General features: G+C 37.7%; 1 protein-coding gene and 1 long non-coding RNA gene across 2 annotated transcripts in view; both read right to left on the bottom strand.

Moving 5' to 3' along the window:
- LOC134292252 (uncharacterized) overlaps nucleotides 1–24,810 on the bottom strand; it is a 255,387-nt gene that overhangs the window by 84,137 nt on the left and 146,440 nt on the right. The window lies entirely within an intron of this gene.
- Nucleotides 6,106–24,478, bottom strand: LOC109406507 (uncharacterized). The gene is made up of 10 exons (XM_019679594.3): nucleotides 24,369–24,478; nucleotides 24,151–24,300; nucleotides 23,624–23,899; nucleotides 23,301–23,560; nucleotides 22,804–23,231; nucleotides 22,529–22,542; nucleotides 14,505–14,644; nucleotides 7,074–7,533; nucleotides 6,755–7,014; nucleotides 6,106–6,697 (listed from the first exon to the last, which is right to left on the bottom strand). Exons 1-10 carry the CDS (start codon nucleotides 24,430–24,432, stop codon nucleotides 6,185–6,187), a joined length of 2,565 nt encoding a protein of 854 aa, XP_019535139.3. The 5' UTR covers nucleotides 24,433–24,478; the 3' UTR covers nucleotides 6,106–6,184.

The following is a 24,810-nucleotide window of genomic DNA, read 5'->3' as shown; positions in this document are numbered from 1 at the left end:
CCTATTGGATACATTTTTAGCTTTTAAGAGGAAATGTATGGAGCACTTCAACGATTAGTTTAATTGTAATACGATAGATATAGTAATCAGTTAAAGTTTTTGAATTTATAAATTGAACTTCTAATGAAACGATACACCTTTCTACAATAAGAAACAACATCCCAACTAACAATCACTCATTTAACAGACACCATTATGACGAATTAATTCAGCATAATGTTGAATAATATTTGAATTATTTTCACGTGCAACCTATGTTCGGGTTTTGTTCACACAAATAAAGCATCATGTTGTGCACCAACTTAATTTTTTGTTGTTCAAAGCGTTTTACAAATGTACAAGAAAGTTGTTAAGCTTTGGCAAAAATGACTGGAAATAAATAAAATGCAAAAATGTTGAACTCTCACGAGAGTTATTATTTGCTCTCATGTTGAGCACACCTATTATGAAATAAGAATTACATATAAAATTACCTAAATCCGGATTAGAGCTCGAGACCTGTCGATTGCCAGCCGCATGCCTTCCTATCTGCGCCATCCAAGAGATGGTAAGATGCAGCACCCAAAGCAAAACATAATCTTCCCATGACTCAATGATGATCACTCCTGAACGTGTGTTCAGCAGTGGCGAATTAGCACAGCACGTGGTAATCAACTAAACAACGCCTTATAAAGCGTGTCCGGAAATAAATTTTGTATCACTACACAAACATCATAGGTTTATTATAACTTAAAACAATTTTTTTTCTCAACATTTATTTTCCTCGGGTATGCTTCTTTACACTTTTGCAATAATACATTTGAATTTCACCTTCACGCCCAAACTTTCGAAGCTTCGACTTTACTCCTGCCATCAAGTTTTGGACAAGCTTCTCCCCTCTGGTTTTGTACGCTTTTGACCACTTTTTCTTAAAGTGTTGAATCGAGTTCGACTCTCCTCCCATTATCCGACAAAAATACTGCCCAAAATTTCTCGATCGGTCGGAGCTCCGGACAGTTTTGAGGATTAATGTCACGAGGTACCACAGTAACATTATTTTCCTCATACCATTTCCTCGTCGCTGTTGAGTAGTGGCAAGATGCCAAATCGGGCCAAAACAGGGTTTTTTGAGAATGCTGCTTTAGAAGTGGGAATAAGCGTTTCTGGAGGCATCTTTGATATAGGTTTCACTGTTGATATTCCCGGTTGTGATGAATGGTTGGCTTATTTTACCGCACGTACAGATGGCTTGCCACACGAGATATTTTTTCGCAAATTTTTCCACCTTCTGCTCTTTAAACTTAGGCTCCAGGCTTCCTCTGTCTTTCGTAGTATATAACTTGTTACCAGGGATTTGCGAAAAGTCTGCCTTCACGTACGTTTCATCGTCCTGTACGATACAACCTGTATGTTTGGTTAACAATGAATCGTACAACTTTCGCGAACGACTTTTCGCTTTTACAAGCCCTTTGTCATCTCGGCGAGGATTCTTCTGGACTTTGAATGACCTCAGTCCACATCTCACTTTAATGTCCTGCACAGTTGACTTAGCTACATTCACTTTTTTGGCAACATCTCTGACCGATAAGTTTGGCTTCTTCGTGTACGCTTTAACCACTTGCTTTTCACTTTGTTTGTTGCGTGTTCCCCTTTTCGACTGCTTGGTTGGCTTCCTTAGAACCGTTTTGGTTTGTAGAAACCTGCTGATCACATTCGACGCCGTTAGCTGCGTCACACCGACCGAATTCACGATAGTTTTCTGCGAACGATTAGGATTTTCTAACCACTTGTCCAAAACACTATTTCGCAGCTCCTGTTGTCGAGGCGCCATTTTCAAAACTTCAATTTTAAGGTAAACAATGATCACGCCGACACGAAGGAGAAAGGATCCACTGACAGATAAGCCATACACTGAAATAAATTCTTACGTTGACTCCGATCACTGACGCGACAAAGTTACAAAAAATATTTCCGGACACGCTTTACTTCAACAGCTGTTCAGCCCAAAACACGTGTTTTCCATTCTGATTTCGCTGTCAGTATTTTTATCGCTCGGTGAGAAAACTTATATCGAATGCGGCCAAAAAGTGTTGGTCCTTATTGAAAATATTGTTTCCAGACGAACTATTTACGATATGAATATGTTTATATTTTCATTATTAAATATCGATCTTTAAAAATGTATGACAATATGTGGTGCATGGTGCATGGTGCATGGATATGGTGCATTCACAGCATCTGTTCAGGTAATCTACTCATGTTCAGTCGAAGATCCGTAAAGCTTTTTTTTTATTTATGCTTTTGTCATGGAATCTTAATATTATGTTCAATAAATAGTGCATAAGAATGTTTAGAGATACTTAAAATGTGTCGATTTCTGAATGCTGTTTGGTTATCTAGGTGACTGTGGGAACTATATCCAGTAAACACGACAGCACTGAAATGTCAAATGCATCGATCCAAGTGTCTCGTACAATCGAACTGCTGCGGGAGATAAAAAATATAATAATCAAGGTACAAGATATCTTGTTACAGACTAATAATAATAAATAAATGCCTCATTTTTACGTTGATTACGTCTCTTTGCACTCAATGTTAAACCACATAATTCTATTCTGTGTTATTTTATTTGATTCGTTTAAAATTTTGGTTCTTTAATAACTTGGTTGTCTAAACAGTTTTAGCCATGATTTATCCCATAATCCGAACAAAGTTCCGAGTCAAACTATGACGGGCTGAAGGCGTTTATTTGACAAGTGAAAAGCACATTGTTCAGGAACATATGCTTATCGATACATCAGCTTAATAAGATGCAGACAAATGTTTTGTTAAACTATTTTGTTAAGTAATCAATGCTTGTCGAATAAATTTCTTGTTAAACTTTTGAAAAATGATTTAATTTATCATTGTTGATACCGATGAGGAAAGTCGAACATTGACTATTTTCTCAATTGAAAAATCATTTAAACAGTAATGTGTAGAGCACAATTTTAGTTCAGCTATCATTACCATTATTAAGCAACAATTCAGCAAGCTTGCTTGTTTGTGACTTGAAATTGTTAGCAGGGATGTAACAATTAAAAAAGACATCAAGTCTTACTGTTGCAAATAAAGAATCAAATAAATAAATAAATAAAATAGGGTTCTGCGTGAGCGATTTCAATTGGCAGCTGCACTCACACTTTGTACAGCGCCTAAATGTATTCTATTCTAATTCTACTATATCGAACTATGGTTGCCTTTGCGCTGCTGTCACTTTTCTACTCTGTCCATGGTAGAATGATAAGCACGAATACCAAGAGATGGTCCCATATTTAGAAATACAATAAGGAAATTCGGGAAAATTTTTATCGACTCCCTGGGCATAGTGTATCATTGTACTTGCCACACAATGTACGAATTCATGCAATGGCAGGCAAATAAAGCCTTTCAATTAATAACTGTGGAAGTGCTCGAAGAACACTAAGTTGAAGAGAGGCAGGCCAAGTTCCAGTGAGAACGTCGAGTCATAAAGAAAAAAAAAAGCAAGAGGAAATTCATAGGGGAAGCCCTAGAGGATTCCTAAAAAAATCCTCACAGAAATTCCTTGAAAAGTTAGTTTAAGTACACAGCGCAACATTTTTTTGTCTCAAGTGCAAACTTGTGTGTCTCTGACAGATTTTGGGCCGCTGAATCTGAATCTGGGCTTAGATTTGCTCCAGCACGTGACAATTTTGAGCTATACCTCAATTTATAGGACAAAATATATGATTTTGGGCTTTTTTTACTGCAAACCATTAAGCATGGAAATTTTTTTCAAGCAATAAAAAGGGTAAATTGGTCAATTAACATCTAAATTAAAGACTCATGCAAAATATTTCGTTTTACCATATCAAATTTGATAGATTTAAGTATTTTATGTTAGTATGCAAACTTGCATGCTACTTTTGGAGGGTGACTTGTATGGGAAATATCGTACCTCACATGAATCACTTAAAACTATCAAATTCTTTTTTGTAAAATGAAATATTTTGCATGAGTCGTTAATATAGATGATGATTGACCAATTTACCCTTTCATTGCTTAAAAAAATATTTCCATGCTTAATGGCTTGCAGTAAAAAAATCACACTCTTTAAAATTGAGGTATAGCTCAAAATGGTGACGTGCTGGAGCAAATCTGAGCCCGGATTCGGATTCAGCGGCCCAAAATCTGTCAGAGACACCTATGTTTGCTCTTGAGACAGACCAAAAATTAATTTTTGTTACGCTGCGGTATTTTCTTTTTTTTTTGAGAAATAGCTGAAGGCATCCACAGAAAAATTTTCTAAGAAATCCTTTGAAGGATCCTGGGAAAAATTCCTGGTAGAATTTCTAGCAGGAATTACTGAAGGAATCACATGGGGAATTGCTGAAATCATCCGCAGATGAATTCCTGGAAAAGTCCACGGAGTAATTCTAGGTGGAATTGTTGGAGAAATCCCTGCAGAAATTTCTGGATGCATCACTAGAGGAGTTTCCGTAGCAATTCCTGTGGAGAAATTCCAGGAACGATTTCTGGTGGCATCCCAGCATAAGTTTTTGAAAGAATCCCAAGAAAAACTATCACAGGGGAAAATGCCTGGTAAAATTAATAGAAAAATATCTGAAGGGATTCTAATAGAAATCTCCGGGTGAACTCCTAGAACTGAACTGAACTGAACTGAACTGAAATTCCTGGAAAAATCCTAACAGAAGTTAATGAAGAAATAACAGCAACGAATTTCTGAAAGGATTCCAATTCTTAGAGAAATCCCAAGAAGAATTTATGGTGGAATTTCTAGAAATCAGAATCCCTGGAGGAAATTTCAATGAAATCCTTGGAAAAATACTGTCAGCAACTCCTGACGCTCGCAGGGCCAGTAGCGTAGCGGTTACACTTTCACTTCATAAATGAATGGTCATGGGTTCGATCCCAGCCCCGGCACTTGCAATTTTTCGTCAGTTCTTCCCCCCGGCTGGCACCTGACCCATTTCAGAGCATGTGCTCCAGCCGATCCGAAAACCTGGATATCGGCTAACAGCAACTCATAATGGACACCCAATCGGACTGGAAAAGGAACAAGAGCCACACATCAACATCCTCGTGCTCATCATTCTACCATGGACAGGGTAGAAAAGTGACAGCATCGCAAAGGCAATTAGTTCGATATAGTGGAATAAGAATATAACACATTTAAGCGCTGTACAAAGAGTAAGTGCCAATTGGAATCGCTCACGCAGTGCCCAAGTGGACAAAAAAGTTGTAAATTAGATTAAGTGATTTAAAAAAAAAGCTCCTGAAGCAATGCCAGCTGCGTAAATATTAGCAAAATAATCCTGAAATAATCCCAGCAAGTATTCCTAGTATTCCCTGGCGGCATCTCTGGAAATAAGATGGGACGATGTTCAGTTAAAGGAGTGATTTCTATTCTAGCGTAGCATGTTTAAGTATGTCTTGCTTATAAACACATCAATATTTAGATAACTTTTGGCGTTTGGTCTATTCCAGAGGTAACAAAGAGCCTTTCAGCAATTTGAAACTAAATTGGTTTAAAGGGTTGGATAGAGTTAGGCGCTTAAGAAGCATAAATTATAAGTTTATAGAAAATCTGGCTGTTTTCAAAAGTTACCGTTAAAAGTTATCAAATGTATTTATATTGACTGTAAAATGGCAATACTTGGTAGTTTCTTTGTTCAAAAAAGTCAGTCAAAAAGCTGTTAAAATCGGGGGCAGATAAAAGTGGGTCACCACTGTAGTAGCAAAATCGGCAACGGCAATGCTTTCACTTATCTTTGCATCTCCATCCACGATTTGTACTATGCCATGTAAGAAAGAAATTCCAATCTGAATAAAAAAAAACTAACTCAAGTTTATTTCAAATGTTTTGGCTATCGCAATTTTCAAAATTTTACATGAAATTGCAATTTTATTTCTATTTTATGATAGGATTTTTCATTTTCAATCAGATGTCTAAACGTATCTCTGTTAGTTTTGAGATTTATAATCAGTAATTAAATGAAAAGATACTATGAATATCAGAAACTTAATTCGACCCGATATTATAAGTGGTTATCTTCCTGCTAAGTATTCCTATGAGAAAATTAACAATATAAAGTCGATTAAAACTGAATCTAACTAAATATTACATTTATTCACCTTTCAACTAAAACACTTTTTTCACTTATTAGCTTAACACTCCGAAAAATCACATCATTCTCAGCAGTTGAACCAATCCTACCACCAATATCAAATGGTACCACACGGACAACCCCACAGCACTAGACGTCAGCATTGATGTGGAGAGAACTTGCTTGACTAATCCTTCATACGGGGCATGAACAACCATTCGAATCAGCTCGTTCGGATCGCAACAGTACGTAAATCCTATCGCGAACTTGGCATAGTTTGGTTCAGCCCAACCGTACTGTTCGCAAACATCGGTACACAATAGTTCCGCTGGTGCCGCGGTTTCGTACGGGTTGTTCAACGTTACGAAAGCAATCCCGGCATTTCTGCTCGGAGATTTGACTATCTTCCACATCCACAAGGGTACATCGATTCCTTCTGCCGATAGCGAGATTTCTACCGATTGGTTTTGCGGGTTGGGCAATGCTAAGACACCAAACGTTCCCTGAATTACCAGCACATCCTCCTGCAGTAGGGACGCTACATGCCTGACCCGCAGCTCTACGTTGTTCCAGTTTCCTTCATTGATCACCTTAACAAATTGCGCTGGTTAGTCATATATAAGTGGAGAAATTCAACAGATACTTACATTCCATTGTGGAACTGCATTTGTGTAGAAGAAGGTTGCGTGCTTCCAGGTATGAAAGATTCCGTCTCCACGTGGCGTTAGATGTCCCTTGTTCAGGAAAACTTTTCCAACTTGTATATATTTTTCTGCTTGTGTTTTTGCTCCCAAGAGGGATTCCAATCGTGCTAGTTGGGTATCTTGGAGATACGAAGCTTCAGGGTTAACTTTATTTCCTATCCCATTGGTTCTCCAGTTCTGATAAGCATCTGCTGCTACAGCACCTAGTGAGAATCAGAAAACGTTAGGCTTGAAAATGATAACAACTTTCATTATTTCTTACTTGCTATAGCCACACCAGGTAGAGTATGCTTCGTATAAAGAACTGACGACCTTTCGGTGTTGAAGCAACTTTCAATGTAAGTGATGAACCCACTAGCTCCAGCATCGAAGCCTAGTTTGTTCAGAACACCTCGATTACTTCCACAAGGTCCGACATTTTCAGCACATTCACCATCTACGGCCGCCTTACACTGCAGATTCTTGGAATTGATTGCTGTTGTGCCACCTTCCACGAAAAACTCTTGTCCCTTTGAGCAAGTCTTTTGACTGAGTGCTTTGCTGGTCTGTTCCAGAGCATTGTTTGCCCCTGAGCAAAGCAGAGCTGTTTGTTCCGAGGTTGAGTTCCACTTCAGTGTCGATCCGCTTGGAGCCCACAGTTTGTACGTGTTGCCATCTGGCATTAAATATACCGGTTCATTCAACGGTAGATCCTTTGATGGATTCACCGAGCAGCTCGGAGTCTGAAAGTATGTAAAACTGCATTATCATAAATCATATTGGATGTTTGAATGGTTAGTGTAGTATTACTAGTACATAGTATACCTAGATTTAGTGGACCCTCGATTATATAGACTCTCGATTTTATGTAAGTACTATGATTTACATTTTACCTAGATTTTATGTACATTTTTTAATGGTAAAATTTTAGCATCAAATCAGTTTAAAACTTGCAGTCTGTTTTATGCTAACTTATGATGCAGGGGTTTTCAGCCTTTTGACACGCGGAGCACTTCATATCAATAAATGTATGTGGCTTCGTGGTCGCGGGTTTGATTCCCGCCGCAGCTGTCAGGAAAAGTTTTCGGCTGTGCCACTGGGCGTTGCATGATATGTAGTCCGTTGTCTAGTGTCGTGCTTCCTTCAAAAAGCGAATAGCTCACTGTCTTTAAAATTTTAAATTGTTTATCTAAGTATCTCTAGCTTTGTCGATGAACACGACGAGCGGAGTATATGGGGTGATTCTACGATGATATGTTTTACAGATCCCTAAGCACTGACATAATTTCTGGCGGATGTATGCAAACTACCAGACTTTTCCTCAAAACTTTCTAACAAACTTCATTCTAGATTTTGTATGACTTTCTCAGTGTTGGTAAAATCACACTCAAAGCACACTTATGAACCGCTCCTGCGTGAGCAAACTCGCGCGCGATTCTGAATCATTTTCTCATGCGCGAGATTTTCATGCAAAATCTCGTTCTCATGAGTCAAGCGTCGAAATCTCGTTCGCTTGTAAAACGAACCCAAATCAATTTGAACGGCATCCAATGTTGTTGTACGATAGGTTTGCTTTTGTTCTATCATATAATCCTAAAAACATCGAAGTAAGTAATAAGAATATCAAGAAATGAAGCAATGATTGAAATCACGAGTCAACTCATGCATGATTTTTTCGGAGGTGAGTTTGGCGAGTCAAGAATCGCGCGTGAAACAACTCAAGCATGAGATTTGAGAATTTGAGTTTTTACTAACACTGAACTTTCTCACCTAAAATTGTAATATATTCCAGATATTTTTGGTAGATGCCTTATACTATCTTGTCGTGTACCAGAGCGTTCATGATTAACAAAAATTTTAATCATGATTAATCATTGATGATTAAAATTTCAATTTTGGTGATTATTGATTATGATTAATGATTAATTTGATTTTTAGGATGATTAAAGATTATGATTAATGATTAAATTGGATTTATCTGTGATTATTGATTATGATTAATGATTAAAAATGGCTCATTGATTAAAAATCATGATTAATCATGATTAATCAATCACAAAAAACTGGAAATGATTAAAATATATTTATTGTTAAACATGTTTTTGACATTTCAAAAGTAAAAAGTAACTCTGTCCGGGAGATTTTTGAAAAAAGAATCATAAATTATATTATTTAGAACAGCATTTGAACCAATTTAAATTGGATAATATATTTTGTATGATGAATCATTTTTGGTGATGAATGATTAATGATTGATTAATATTTTTTTCTTATGATTATGATTACTGATTAATGATTAGATTGCAAAAACAGTGTGATTAAGATTAATGATTAATGATTAAATGAGATTTTTTTGTGATTATGATTAATGATTTTGATTATTCTTAATCATTAATCATTAATCATGATTAAATTTATGATTAATCATTAACGCTCTGTCGTGTACCCAGCTGATTGAATTCCAAAATTTTTAGTATGTAAATGTAATACTCACTTTGCGTTCCAATACAGCGCTAGTGTAGAACAGACCTGCTCTATATTAGCCGTATTATAGCCCTATAAGGCTAGAAAGGCGAAATATAGTGCCAATAATTATTTGGGTAAGTAAGTCAAGTTCCCCCGATTTCAACGCCCCTTCACTGGTACATACATTCCCATGGATGAATTCCTGGAGGAATCTCTCTTGGAATCACTTGAGCAATTCCTGAATGAACTGCTGAAACAACTTCTGAATGAATCCATGGAACAACTTTTAAAGAAATTCCTGCTGAAATATCTGAATCGATTTTCCGTAATATCTTTTTAGGATGAATACAACATTTTTTCTAGAGACAGCCAATGGCTGTGCATCAACTTACACCTTTTTGATACATACGCAAATCGCAACGGGATCGAGCGGGATTCACTACACTTTTTCAATTTATGTGTAGTAAGATTTTAACACAAATACCCCACTTAACAAACAGTATGTTTGAAAGATTTTTTTCAAAATATTTTTTTTATTTTGCCTTTGATACGCAAAATTTTAGATGCTCAAAAATGCACGGTTTTACCGAATACACTTAATTGCAGAGCTTGATTATGTGAAAAACATCCAATCCTGGGAACTAATAGGAATAAAAGACAAAATAAAAAAACAGTAATTTGGAGATTATAATTCTGGAGAAATTTCTAAGAAAATACATAGAGGAACACCCGGTGGAATTTCTGATGGAATCTCTTTGTGAACATGTTGGAAGGGGAATGGCGTTCAGTCTTTGGAGGAATAACTCAAAAACGGATTTTTAAGCTTTCATCCGTTTTTGAGTTATTCCTCCAAAGACTGAACGCCATTCCCCTTCCAACATAATCACCAACAGTCGAAATTCGAAGAAACTCTTTGTGAACTTCAGCCGAAATCTCTGCTAGAATGTCTTCCAGCCTTTCCGTAGGAATCCTTATAATAATCTCTGAAAGAATCTGTAGAAAAATTTCAATGTGAATGTGAAGAAATCTTTTAAATCTCCTTAATAATCTCTGTTCATCTATGATAGATTTTTTGAAAGCAATTCTTAAAGTACTCCAGAGTTCTTGGAGAAATTGCTGGAGGACATTCTAAAGTCTAAGGGAATATCTAGAAGTTATCGAGAAAGAATTACCGACTGAATTTCTTTGGGATTTCCTGGATGATTAAGTAAATCTACGAGGATTTTCCAAAGTAGTCTCTGAAAGAATTTCTATAAGAATCCTGGGAGATTTTTTTGTCAGGAACTCGTGAAAGATTTTTTTGAATGAATCTTAGAATGGATTTCAGCTAGCCACCATGAGAGAATTATCGAAAAATCAGGGGAAGTTTTTTCAAAGTAATCCTTGGAGAAATTTGTAAATAGGCACCCCTGCAGAAAATTCTCGAATGGATCATACATTTTTTTTTAAAAGAGTCCCTAAAAGAAACACCAGAAAAATTTTCCGACGGACATTCAGATTTTCAAAAGAAAGAATCCCTGGAGCAATTTCTAAAGTAAACCCCGGAGAAAGTTTTGGAATAAATCCTTGGAAGATCGTTTGTGAGAATGCTTAAAGGATTCCGAAGAATTTTTCAGAACAAAAATCTAGAAAGTCCCGAAAAAAATAGGCCAAGTTTTCGCATTTTATTTTACGTTTTCCAGTTGTTTTAAACTGTTACATCCCATACACAACGTGGTTCGGGTAAATTTAATGGATTATGGAGAACGGCGATGGAATGAGTATTTTACGATGTTTTGGGGTAAGACGGACCGCCTTGAGGATGGTACGACGGATGACAGTGTTGGGGTTACTTTGATAGCGCCATGAGAAACATGTTAAAACCATCACATTATACTCAGATTGAAATCTATGGAGCACAAAAATGGTTTTGGAAGCCGTTTAAAGCACATCACATTGATTTGTTGTATAAAAATGCATTATATTACAATATACTAATAACAGTATCAACTTCGTACAATCACCAGTGCATTGCATGCTGTTAGGCGTTTATCGGTGGATGAAGGTTTCTGTTCGAATTTACAAAATTCATTTCAATTTGTAGAAACACGTTGCACTAAGAGATTCAAAGCCAAACTTAGATTCGAATATGATTGATCTACCGAAAATAAACAGCCATAAACATCATTTAACACAATTAATGGCTTATTAGCTAATTTTCCAAACGTGTCCATCTTAACCAACCTACTGGTTCGTCGGGATTGTAACATAAGGCTGAATTTTAAAAGGCTGAATGCACAAAAGGCTGAATACGAAAGGCTGAAATCAAGAAAGTGTAACATAAGGCTGAAATTACAAAAGGCTGAAAATTGGAAAATGCATATAAAAGTTGCACGTCTTCCTTTTCTTGGACTAACGCCCGAACTGAGATCGAGCCTACTGTTCAGCTTTGGCATATCGTGTAACAGGCATGAAGATACTCAATGCCAAAGGAAGTGAAGAAAATTTTCATAAAGAAAAGTTCTTTGTCCAAACGCGAATCGTACGCGTAGCCCTCAGCATGGGTCCTAGTTTCGAATCTGAGATTATAGTGAAAAGGATAATGGTGCATACCAACGAACACAAAAATTAACTGATAATATACATATCGTTAATTTATCCTTCTTTAAACATGAGCTATTCTTTTGAGTCATATAGTTGTGGAGATGGTTGTCACTACGGCTAATAAATCAATAGGGTAAGTGTACCAATTATGGCTATAGTACCAATTCTTCGCCATAGTTGATTTTCACCCTTTAACGATATATATCAACAATAAAAAAAATGTGAACAACAGATCACGTTCACAAAAGATGGTTGTACTCATTTAAAGTACACATTTTGCTCAAATTATGGTAGAAATAAATCATTTTCCTTAAAATTTCGGCTTCCTTGCACCCTTAGTGTACCAATTATGGCTAATCCCATAAGAAATGCATGCAAATAGTGCGAAAAGGAACCGAAGTCAAAAAATGTAGCCATAACTGGTACAGGGTTCCTATCATTGACGCACGCTGTAATAAATACTAAAAGTAGTTTTGGCTCCGTTTTTATATTTTTCCTGCAAAGTATGGACACTAAACTATCTTTTAACATATTGGTGGCATTCGTTGGTCTTCTTGCTATTTTTGTACAAATAGTTTTCCTTAGGTAGTGCCATAATTGGTACAGTCACCCTATCATCAGAGATTTTCCCTTCTTTGAAAAATAGGCTATTCTTTTGAAAAATACTGTCTTAGTAATGAAGGCGTTCAATAATCCATAACATTATGGCTAGTCGTAAAACTTTCCGAATCAAAACATAGTAACTGAAGCATGTTCCCTCAAAATGTTTTAGTTTGGCCAACTAGGGGTCGTCCATAAATGACGTAGCATTTTAGGGGGGAGTCTCGGATAATGCTACGAGCTATGTATTAGGTATGGGAAAATAGGCTACGAGGGGGGAGGGGGTGTCAAAAATCGTCAAAAAAATTCTACATCATTTATGAACGGCCCCCTATGAACTAGGGACGGTAGGACGGTCAATCGTCAAGCTAAAGTAAAACCAATGCGAGTACCACGGCCAACAAGCAAATTTTCAAATAGATCGTAAAATCAACGAATGTGTGTTATTATTCCCAATTGGCATGATCTGTTTGTCTCAGTTAATAGTGTTGTTAGCCTTTAGGCTGGTGTGTTTGAAAACTAGTCGAAACACTGTTTCAGCCTTATGTTATTTCAGCCTTTTGATGCATTCAGTCTTCTGTAATTTCAGCCTTCTGTAATTTCAGTCTTTTGCAATTCAGCCTTTTGTACGTAACCCCGTTCGTCTTACCCGCACTTGCCCACACTGTTTGGAGTACGCTTTTTTATTATCCTAAAAGTCATGGACAATCTAATTTATAATACCTTAGTTTATGTAAATAGTATGGAGATTTATTTATCACATTGTTTACACTGCCATGATTGACTGTTTCCTAATCATGTTCGTCGTACCCCCACCCAGATATGCAGATTTACAGATTTTTCTGTATTATACAGATTTTTGACCTTCTATACAGATAAGATACAGAGTACAGAAAAATACAGATTTTTGAAATATGATACAGATTTCTCCAGAACGCATAAAATTTGAAGTTATTTTCAAAAAAATTAATGATAAGTTCATAAATTGCTGCTTAAGCTTTAAAGAATTATTAATAATTTGTACATTTTCACACGCATTTAAGAAAAATAAAACCAGCAAAAATTAAAAACCGTCAAAAAGTAGTACATTTTTTGTTGGTTTCTATTTAAATCTAGGACTCTCGGTGTATATTGCATATATGCTATACGGCGATACAGAAAAATCTGTATTGATACAGATTTTTGATAAAAATAATCTGGCATCTCTGCCCCCACCCTCTACCGTACTCAGCTGTTTTATTTTCTGTAAAAGTTTCGATTTCCGAATGTTCAGTAAAACTTTACCGAAATTCGTACGTTTGATAAACTGTACTGAATCATCGGTAACGTTTATCGAGCATTCGGTTTACTGAGCTTCGATAAATGTGTGCTGAATTTCGGCGAACGAAACTTTTATCGAAAATAAACAGCCGAACTGGTCTCCAGTTAGCCTAGTGGTTAAAGCTATGGATCGCCAATCCGGAGACGGCGGGTTCGATTCCCGTCCCGGTCGGGAAAATTTTCTCGATTCCCTGGGCATAGTGTACCATTATGCTTGCCTCACAGTATACTAATTCATGCAATAGCAGGCAAAGAAAGCCCTTCAATTAATAACTGTGGAAGTGCTCTACAGGACACTAAGTTGAAGTGAGGCAGGCCAAGTCCCAGTGGGGACGTAGAGTCAAAAAGAAGAAGAAGAAGAAAAAGAAGAAATAGCCGAACAAGGGACTCTAATATTAGTTAGATTGCCTGCCTGGTTAATATATGTATTCATTCGGATCTTATAGCAATTTTACCGGGTCAAATCAATCGCACGTAGGAGCAACCATTGCATTGACATATATGTACAGACTAGAAAATGTGGTAGATCTGCACACCCGTTTGTTTCATGAGATGTTCAATGTTTAAATAAACTTCAAATCTCCTATCATATCGCATATCTTCAAGTAATGCGGCTACATTACTCACACCCGTAACAACTCTGATATTTATCTATGGTCTTCATCCTCACGTAATCTGTTCAAGGTCTCATGACCAAATGCGTTATTCAACTAAGATAAACGTATCCACAACCCCCGCAACTTACCGCATCCGTAAGCTCCGCTTGGCACTCCTGGATGGCGTTCTTCTTGCTTTGGTTGGAACTGGCCAGCGCAATGGTCGATATCATGAAGGCAAAAAGTGCCACACTCAGAAAGGTCACCAGTTTGTTGTTTAAGATAACATCTATTGGCCAGGTGTAATGAAAAGAAAAAGTGAAAAAAGCACTCAGTTAAAAGCAATTGCCAATCGAAACCACCATGATTCATTTTCTTTGTGTTTTGCTTCTCAATCTGATAAAATTGATACCAGACGATGTCCGGTGGAGCTCCGTTGTTAATTTGTGTTCAATTAAAACAACACGGTTTTTCGTGGAGATCTTGGCACTGGCTTTTTTGCTCTGTGTGCTCATATTAACTCACCCCTGCATTGCCTAATCGATTCACTGGCCGCCATCTTGAACTAGTTATTTTTTTAGATTTAAAAATTAAATAATTCTTCCTGTTCTGGCTTCAAAACGGACTCCCACACCTTCACATCATATTCCTAACCACTGACTGCGGATCTAACCCGAATTGCCTTATCAAAACCCCACTCGATTGCCTTTTAGAGCCGATAAGAGCGCATATACTTTTTTAGATAATAGATCTGTGAAGCATTTTTATATTTTTGCCGATAACTGCTTATCTTCATGACGACATATGGGGGCTCTTGTCTTTGGTAAGGCTATGTTGTCTCACTCACTCACAGCATGTCGTATGAGTAATAATTGGGGTAATAAGCTACGTAACTGCAGGGATCACATTGAAGTATCACTGGGACCAAGATAACGTAGGCGAGTTGCAGTACAACAATGCTGCGATGGGAGATGTTAGGTTCGGCATTCGGATACTTTGGGAATCTTTACAGGTTGAAGGTTTTGACAATTAAAACTAAAGAAAATAAACAATCGAAAAAGTTTAGAGTCATAAGCATAAGCATTCTACAGTTCCTGCAGATGTAATAATCGATAGACCCCTTTACCACCAGACTGTCGACTTGAGTCATTTTGCCTCCATTCTACAAATGTTCAATCACGTTATAGACTCAGGTCGATTTTTAATACAGCATCTTGACACACACGTCCGTCCCATTCTTATCCCTGCAAATTTCGGCTCGCAGCACGTAGCCGTTGCGGGGTGCATTGAACTTCTGGTAGAACGATAGATCTTCCGAGTTTCTTGAGAATGGCACAGCAGTTCTATTTCTTCGCACACCGCTTTTTCCAGACACGCGCTTTTTCAACCGAAAGAGGCAGCTCAACTATTTTCGCTTCTGTTTGTAGCGTTCCACGTTCTGCCGGGTTCCTTGCTGCAGCATTACCGCCCGATAATGTTGAAGAAGTGCCGTCTATCAATCATTACGTGGTCGATTTGCAATCCCGTCTGTTGTGGTGATCTCCAGGTGTAACGATATAAGTAAGGCTGTGCTGGAAAAAGATACATACTACGTATAGCCATGTTTTTTGAGGCGGTAAAATCGATGAGTCGTACGCCGTTTTCGTTCGTTAGCTGGTGAGCACTGAAATTTCCAATCGTCGGTCTGAGTGCCTCATCCAGGCCTACCTGAGCGTTTAGGTCTCCTATGATGATCTTGACGTCGTGGCTTGGGTAGAAGCGGTCGTTCTCGCCTCCGAACTGCGCGTAGAATGCGTCGTTTCTATCGACAGTGCTTCCAGAGTGTGGGCTGTGCACTTTAAATTACCTATACCAAAGTTAAATATTCGGCCCTTGATCATCAATCTGTACATTCTTTCGTCGACCAGCCACCAACCGTTCACACGCCTCTGCATGTCGCCCATCACGATAAAAGCTTTTCCCAGCTCGCAAGTGTTGCCGCAGCTCTACTGCCTATGATCGCATATCAGTCCCATATTTGCTGGGTTTCCTATCCATATGGGACAGTTATGCGATCATGGGCAGTCTAATACCATGGATTCTGTCCAACACACCTCGTGCAGCGCTACAATGCCGAAGCTGAGGTCCTTCAGTACACCGACAAGTGCATGTTTCAACAGACTGAAACTGCAGTGTTAAACATTCTTCTAGCCGAGTATTCTTTTTCCATTTTTTTCACAAATCTAGACCAACATGTGAAAAGGGCGTAACAGCTACTTTGAATTTCTCTAGAATTGCAATAATGTTCTAATCATCTTTTTTTATTGGTTTTGAGAGGATGATAGGCAATTGGCACTCAATAGTGGAATAAAACACATGTAATTTATGTGTTGTAGTAAAATGGAGAAAAAATAACAAGCTTGCGTAGACATTCGTTTAGGTCAGTCAGTAGTTCCCTACCATCGTGCGGGGATTCTTTCTACACTTTTTCATGGTTTTCAACTTTATGACATTATAACTCCCAGAGTAGCGAATGGATGTCCACCATTTTTACACACGATCGATAATCGTGAGTATGTATGTAGGATGTGTGCAAAATTTGAACTAAATCCATCAATAAACAAAAAAGTTGTTCATACACCAATCGAACACATCTCATATAGAACCGGATGGGGGCTACTTTGGACATTTTGAACTATAACAAAACTGCATTTAAAATTCCAGGGTTATTAAGAAAATTACTTTGTACCATTACTGTTAGCATACCATATTAAACATGATTTCAATAAAAATATACGTTTTTAGATGGTTTTGTGTATAGATAGTAGAGTAAACATAGATCCGCTAAGATGAATCCGTTGTATCCAAACGAACTGTCAAAATCTGTATCCAAACGAGCATGACGTCACGATTTGGACAACATCAATGGAACGCATGACGTCATATTCAGTCGTCGCACTTTTGAAAATTACTACTTACACGCTTGCAACATTTTAGTCAGCGGTGTCCGCGGATCTATGTTTACTCTACTATCTATAGTTTTGTGCTACCTTTGGTATTATGAGCAGCGTGATATTGTAATATAGACAGCCTGAAAAAAGAGACTCAATCCTTTATTTATCTGAAACGGTCATTTATAGTGTATAACGATACGAATATTTGATTGTATATGCTACGTTGATACATCTTGGATGAATTGATCAACCCTTTGAAATTTATGAACTGTATAATGAAAGCTTACAGAGCATGGGTTCTGATACGATATGTATATATTTTTGGTGTACTCGATGTTTTCTCGCTTCCTGAAAAGCAATAAAGGTTTTGTTTCAAAAACAATTCCAGCTAAATGAAAGGGAAAATATTGCGTCATAATACAGGCCAAACATGTCTAAAGGTCCTATCTGCAGAAGAGAGGCTCTCTTTGGTTTCCCTCTCTTTCGTTAATATCTCAGCTGTTTATTTGTATTATGGTTGTCTCCTTGCATTGAACGATGGTCAAAACAACCGTCTTTTGATTTGTACTGCAAAAGTAGTTGAAAAGTGTTCCATTACATTGCAATAATTGAAAGAGAAAGTGAACAAAGAGAGCCTCTCAAATGCAGTTTAGGACCTATTGAAATGTTTGGCCTGAATAGTCCCAAAGACATCAAACAGATTTGAGCCATATTTTGAATTAAAAAAATCCATATTCAAAAGTGTCCAAAGTAGCCCCGCACGACGGTACTCAAGATAAAGTTTACCCAACGCATCACTGATGTCTTCCTTTTCTGGTTTCCGTCGGGCTGGATGCACATAGATCGGATCTGGCAATACCGTATTCGGGGCATCTTGATAGCCTGCATCACAGCTACAGCGGTTGCTATCTGTGAGCCCTATTCGATTGAAATGCGAGCCCAGAGAGTAGCGATTGAACAGAAGTCGACACATTATTTTGATAAAATTTCGACCCATGTTCAACCTCTTGAACTACGCCGTCTTCGATACCTGTGGGAGAATTGAATGTAACCACCTGTGCCCACCTTAGCGAACGAGTCCGTTTTCTCATTACACGGAATCGAGCAATGCGAAGGGACCTAAACCAAGGTCAGAATTTTGCATTAACATGTATAAAGGGTCTAACTCGTTTTATATACAAACATTGTTTCTGTCGCTGTAGGGTCTATCTCGATCCACCCACGCATCTGGGGACCGTTATCAGAAAGATCTATCTTCGCGCTTTCTGATAACGGCTCCCAGATGCGTGGGTGGATCGAGATGAGTCCTACAGCGACAGAAACAATGTTTGTTTACAAAACGAGTTAGACCCTTTAGACATGTTAATGCAGAATTGATCGAATTTCTCTCATGAAATACGGGGAGTGCTTCACCGGCTAGAGAAATATTTATGATGAGATACTGCAACGCAACCTTTGATAGCTTGTTCTGGCTAAGGCTGTTTTTCGATGGAAAACGTTGATCAGCTGTTTGACTATAGACTTGATTCACTCAAAGGGGTTTTTCCCTCTTCCAAATTTTTAGTTCAAAATAAATAATAATAACTATAGACTTGATTGATTGACGTTGCGAAGAAGTGGTTTAATAGCACCACAGGAGACCAACATGCAACGATAAAACCATAACGTTGCTAAATTCCGACAAGCAATAATGATTTGACTCTGAAAATCTACAAAACTGGTATGAATACTTGGTACAAATTCTGTTCAATGCAGAAGGTTGAACATGATCGATTTTGCTACATCCTGCTCTTACCCATTTGTTTGAAAATAAGAACCGGATGCAGCAATTTCAACCATGCTCCACCTACTTCATTGACTATAATGTGAGTATCAAAATCACTCTAATAACCCAAAATGATTGATGGGGCTCGTAACGCAGTGGTCACACGTTCACTTCATAAGTGTATGGTCATGGGTTCGATCCCAGCCTCGGCACTAGTACTTTTTCGTCAGCTACTCTTTTCCCTGAGAGCGACTCCCAACTAACATTTTTGCTGAATAAGAGCTTAAGCGAGCTTTCTTCCATGAACGTTTGCTCCATAAGCTTTTATGCAGCTACTTTTGTTAGTAGGGCTGGCACCAACCCTCTCCTAAAAAATAACACAGCGCAACATTTTTTTGTCTCAAGAGCAAACTTATGTGTCTCCGAAGGATTTTGGGCTGCTGAATCCGAATCTGGGCTCAGATTTGCTCCAACACGTCACAATTTTGAGCTATACCTCAATTTATAGTGAACAAGCTGAGATAGCCGAGAGAGCTCGGGTGTGCTACTAACACTCCAAGGATCTAAGTTCAATTCTAGCTTGTATCTCGATTTTTAGGAGAGTTCGGGAACCACTGTTGCGGGCCGGTAACGTTCGTCGTATGGTGTATTAAAATCGCGAATTTCTACTGGATAAGTGTCGATTAAAATGTATTCTACACGTGCACGCGGAAAATAAATGCGTTTTGTATCATATATCGGTGAAATTTAGGGAAAAAGACGTAGCAAAAACGAATAGAAAAGAAAATTTGTGTTGGGTTTTTTTCTCGCTTCGCAGCCATTTTTCCTACTTGAAGACAGTGCTAGTGAATGCATGTGTGTGTGAGTGAACTGCATAACAAGAAGCCGGAGAAAACACATACGATCCGGTGATGAAGCTTAGATTTGTGAATGAAAAGTTGCTTTGAGCCTTTGTGTGGGGGAGATACAAGTGGGGTTTTATTTTCTCACGCTATCACCATGTTTCCTTGCGATGTTTAGCATGAGTGCGTGGTATATTTCGTTGAGGTTGTGCGGGTCGAGATTGTGTGACATTAGCTCTCTTTTTTGTTCTTGCGCTAGTTAAGTGCACTGCAACTACTGACGTCACTAAATGCGTCACTTTTGATCCATAAGCAAGTGAAATTGGAATGTGGTGCCGTACGATACAGTGAAAAAATCAGAGCGTTCATGATTAACAAAAATTTTAATCATGATTAATCATTGATGATTAAAATTTCAATTTTGGTGATTATTGATTATGATTAATGATTAATTTGATTTTTAGGATGATTAAAGATTATGATTAATGATTAAATTGGATTTATCTGTGATTATTGATTATGATTAATGATTAAAAATGGCTCATTGATTAAAAATCATGATTAATCATGATTAATCAATCACAAAAAACTGGAAATGATTAAAATATATTTATTGTTAAACATGTTTTTGACATTTCAAAAGTAAAAAGTAACTCTGTCCGGGAGATTTTTGAAAAAAGAATCATAAATTATATTATTTAGAACAGCATTTGAACCAATTTAAATTGGATAATATATTTTGTATGATGAATCATTTTTGGTGATGAATGATTAATGATTGATTAATATTTTTTTCTTATGATTATGATTACTGATTAATGATTAGATTGCAAAAACAGTGTGATTAAGATTAATGATTAATGATTAAATGAGATTTTTTTGTGATTATGATTAATGATTTTGATTATTCTTAATCATTAATCATTAATCATGATTAAATTTATGATTAATCATTAACGCTCTGCCACGAAGCCACAAAAATCGTAAAACATGAAAAAGTTTTATCTGTCGCATATTTTTTTATTTTCGATTTATCTAAGTAATCAAAGCTAGAAATTGAACGTTTAAGAGTAGTTCTATCAAATGAGGGATGACAAATATTGTTTTGTTGGAAAATCTAAGAGTTCTGGAGAGCTAAAGTTAAGCCATGTGTAGGCTCAGTGTACCAGTTATGGCTATAGTACCTCAAATTCACCATAGATGATTTTCAACCTTTAATGATGCAAATCAAGAAGACAAAAATCGCGTACAACAGATCACGATCACAAAAGATGGCTGCAATCATTCAAACTTCACAATTTGCGCAAATTGTGATAGACACAATTTATTTTCCTTAACTTTTCCGCTTCCTTGCACCCTATTTCGCCATAGTGTACAAGTTATGGCTAATCCCATAAGGAATGCATGTAAATAGTGCGAAGTGGAACCCAATTTAACAATTATGTATGTCCATAACTGGAACAGGGTTCCTATCATTGGCACACGCCGTATTAAATACTAAAAGTAGTTTTAGCTCGGTTTCTATATTTTTCCTGTAATGTATGAAAACTAATCTATCATTAGACATATCGATGACATTCGTCGGTCTTCTTCTTATTTTTGTAGAAATAGTATTGCTTAGGTAGTGCGATAACTGGTACAGGCACCCTATGTAGGTTTCACTTGTTTGCGCTCCGTCCCGAAAGGTATATAAAGTTGGCCCTTTAAACACTAATAAAGTACCTTTAGGTGTTTTTAGAGGCTTAATTGAAAATTGTAAAGCAGTTTTCTCATTCAAAACTGAAATTTTCGGGAGAAGAATTGAGTAAAGCTTAAAACTGGTTTTCGGTTTTCAATGATGATGTTTGTATCAATTACGACTTCTTCAACCTTAATCCTATAATAATGAAAAAAGAACATAACTTGTAATAATTTGAACAATATATTCGAAACCAAAGACCCCGTATTTAATAAATTACACAAACGAACATAGTTAACTAAGGTGATCAATGTTACCCCAAAATAACAAAGTTAGATTTAAAAGTCTACTTAAACTTCTTTAAAAGTTTCGGAACATTTTTTAAAGTAGCTTAAGGACAAACGTCTTAAAATCCCGCATCAAAAGTGCATTAGAACTTCAAACACACGTAAATCTCATGAAGCAAGCATCAAATAACAGTGCATTTTATTATTCTGTTCTTGCTCACTTGTAATAAGCTTAAAATAGGAAGATCAGGTGCGCTGATTTTGTTTACGAAGAGATTTGTGCCCTCGAAATCGTGAGTAGGTGCCAAAATCGGCCATTGTGACGGCCATTTTGGGATTCTAACAAGTCTGTCCTTAAGGGCCCTCCCAAACCGACGCGACTGTCGCCGACGACAGCGATTTTTCAGATGAGTGAACATTGAAGCCCTGTGCTGTAGCTCATTTTCAAAAGCACATATAAGAAAAACCGAACAACGTATTGCGCTGAAATTTTTAACAATTGATTGCTCACTAGTGATAAAATCGATAAAATGTTCATCTCGATTCGATGTTTAATCTTTCCTAATTGTGCTGTTGAAAGTGCAAGGTTCTGCTTCAATGAACCTTCGCCTGAAAAATCGCTGTCGCGGGCGACAATCGCCTTGGTTTGGGGGACCCTTAACACTTACTAAGCGGGCCAGTACTTGATTTTAAAATATAAATCATATCACGTTTGCTTGTGCAACGAAATCATCAAAGCTCATATCGAGTTACGGTACTTAAATTTGAGTTTTTCAGTTTCTCCGTGAAGCTCTAACATCGCTAAAAATCAGATTCATTCCTATTGAATGCAAGTCATCGAAGAAATTGCAGAAAACGTCAAGAAATTGTGGAGTCGTATAGATGATTGTATTCTAGATGTTTATTTTATACAATTTATTGAACTAAGTGTAACATTAAAAGCTATTTTTGTAAGACATGATTCACTTGTAAATCCCTGGGAATGTCTTCAATAGCAGTCTGTAAATCAGCTACCGCGCAGCAGTAGGTATATCCCCGGGTAAAATCTTGAAATCTTTCATCACTCCACCCATACTGAGAACACACATCTTCACACAGGAATTCATTGACCGGCAGGCTGGTTCGGAATGGATCGTTATTGGTGACGAATGCGACACCAGCACTTGTAGCGGGCGATACGATTATCTTCCAATACCACTTCGGTGCTCGAATACCACCTGCTTCAAGTGTTATCGGTATCGATTGGCCATCAACATGTGGCAAAAGCAGCACATCATGCACTCCATCGTACACTACCACGTCCTCTTGAAGCTGGGCTGCTTTGGAGCGGGACAGATTTTCCACCACCAACCAATTACCAGCGTTGACAACCTGCAAGGTTTACAAATTGTGCTGAAAATTATTCAAAATAATCTATAGATAAAGGAAATCCTTGCATACTTGCCATTGTGGGGCTACGTTCACATAGAAGTAGGACGCCCACTGCCAGGATCTGTAAACGCCATCTGCATCCGGTGCTAAATGTCCACGAGCTAGGTAGTATGACCCACCTTGCAGAAACTTTTTGGCTTGCTCTTCGGAGCCCAACAGCTCGGTTAACCTGTTCAGCTGAGCTTGCTGAGTGTATGACGTAGCCGGATTGACATGAGAAGATGCTCCAGCAACTTTAAATGATGGGCGATAGGACTCTTTAATGGAATCTGCGAAATATATCTATTGTATTTATGAATGTGATACAATTTAATATGAACTTCTCCACCTACGTTCAATAGCCCTTCCAGGAATGATATGTCTAGTGTAAATGACCGATGCCTCTTCTCTATCGTAGCACGATTCTATGTAAGTCATAAATCCTATCTCTTCGACATTAAATCCAAGTTTCAACAATGTTCCACCACTGGACCCACATGTTTCTCCAGTTTCTTCAACCTCTCCGGTCATTCGACCGGAGCATTGCAAATCCGTCGAGTTCACCGGCGTTCCATTCACGATAAAATCCTGCCGCGACACACACGTCAACGATGCTGTATTGCTATTTACTGAAGGTAATCACCTATTAGTTTCTATTTCTGTTGCACACTAGGTAGAGCTCAATCAATGGAATTTTCCTGCTAAGAATTTTTATTAGCCCTATTAATTCCCGTTTGAATTAAACACAAACATCTTCCACTTTAACTAAATATGGAAACAATATTGCGACAGGTAGTTTTCAATGAAGAGATTATAATGAATTGAAGAATTACCCTATTTAAGTTAAGACAGTTTTTTAATAGTCTATTCATGAACCTACCATTCACAAGCTTAGTTTTAGCACATGCGACCGTCGTGCTCTCCTGTTCCTCCCAAGTCAGCTCCGGGCCGTCGGGAGCCCACAGTTGGCCGTTTTTAATGAACAGAGGTTCCAATGGTGCCAGGTGATCCTGAAGATTCACGTTGCATTCTTTGAATATCGGAAAAGCCATGATATTAGTCCCGGCGAGTGTGGATTGTAAAACATTGTTCTCTTACGTGAATGACCGGGTTGTAAAAGCGCAAACAGCGAAACGAAACCTAGCAGTTTAGCCCACTGCATTGCGAGCAGGTGTAAATCGGAATGTAACTGATGGACGTTCGTACGAATTAGCCATGCTTTATACCGTGTAGTTTGAAGTGCAAGGTTTACTAGAGTGGCCCAAGCACAGAGAAATAGATTTTACACACTTCTCGTTTCCCATAGATCACCTTTTTTAACGGTTGATTAAAATTTGGGTATACCACTCGCGGCGCTTTCATCATTTGCGCCTGTTAAACGTATGCGCACTACCGGCGCCAAGTGATGGCCAGATACAGTGCATTTAGCATTGAACATTTATGTTTTCGTGACAATGTTTTTAAATGAAATTTGTTCGAAGAGTTACGTCTGTTTTTCTGTGGCTCAAGCTTACATAACAAGTGAAAAACTGGACATTCC

Source organism: Aedes albopictus, chromosome 3 (genome assembly GCF_035046485.1).
Source record: "Aedes albopictus strain Foshan chromosome 3, AalbF5, whole genome shotgun sequence".
Classification (NCBI taxonomy): domain Eukaryota; kingdom Metazoa; phylum Arthropoda; class Insecta; order Diptera; family Culicidae; genus Aedes; species Aedes albopictus.
This window is presented reverse-complemented; position numbering and strand designations above follow the sequence as displayed.

Coding starts and splice junctions, on each gene's coding strand:
- LOC109406507 (XM_019679594.3), bottom strand. CDS start 24,432: ATGCAGTGGGCTAAACTGCTAGGTTTCGTTTCGCTGTTTGCGCTTTTA. Junction 24,301..24,368: donor TTTACAACCCGGTCATTCAC/GTAAGAGAACAA, acceptor CGATATTCAAAG/AATGCAACGTGAATCTTCAG. Junction 7,015..7,073: donor ACCTGGTGTGGCTATAGCAA/GTAAGAAATAAT, acceptor GATTCTCACTAG/GTGCTGTAGCAGCAGATGCT.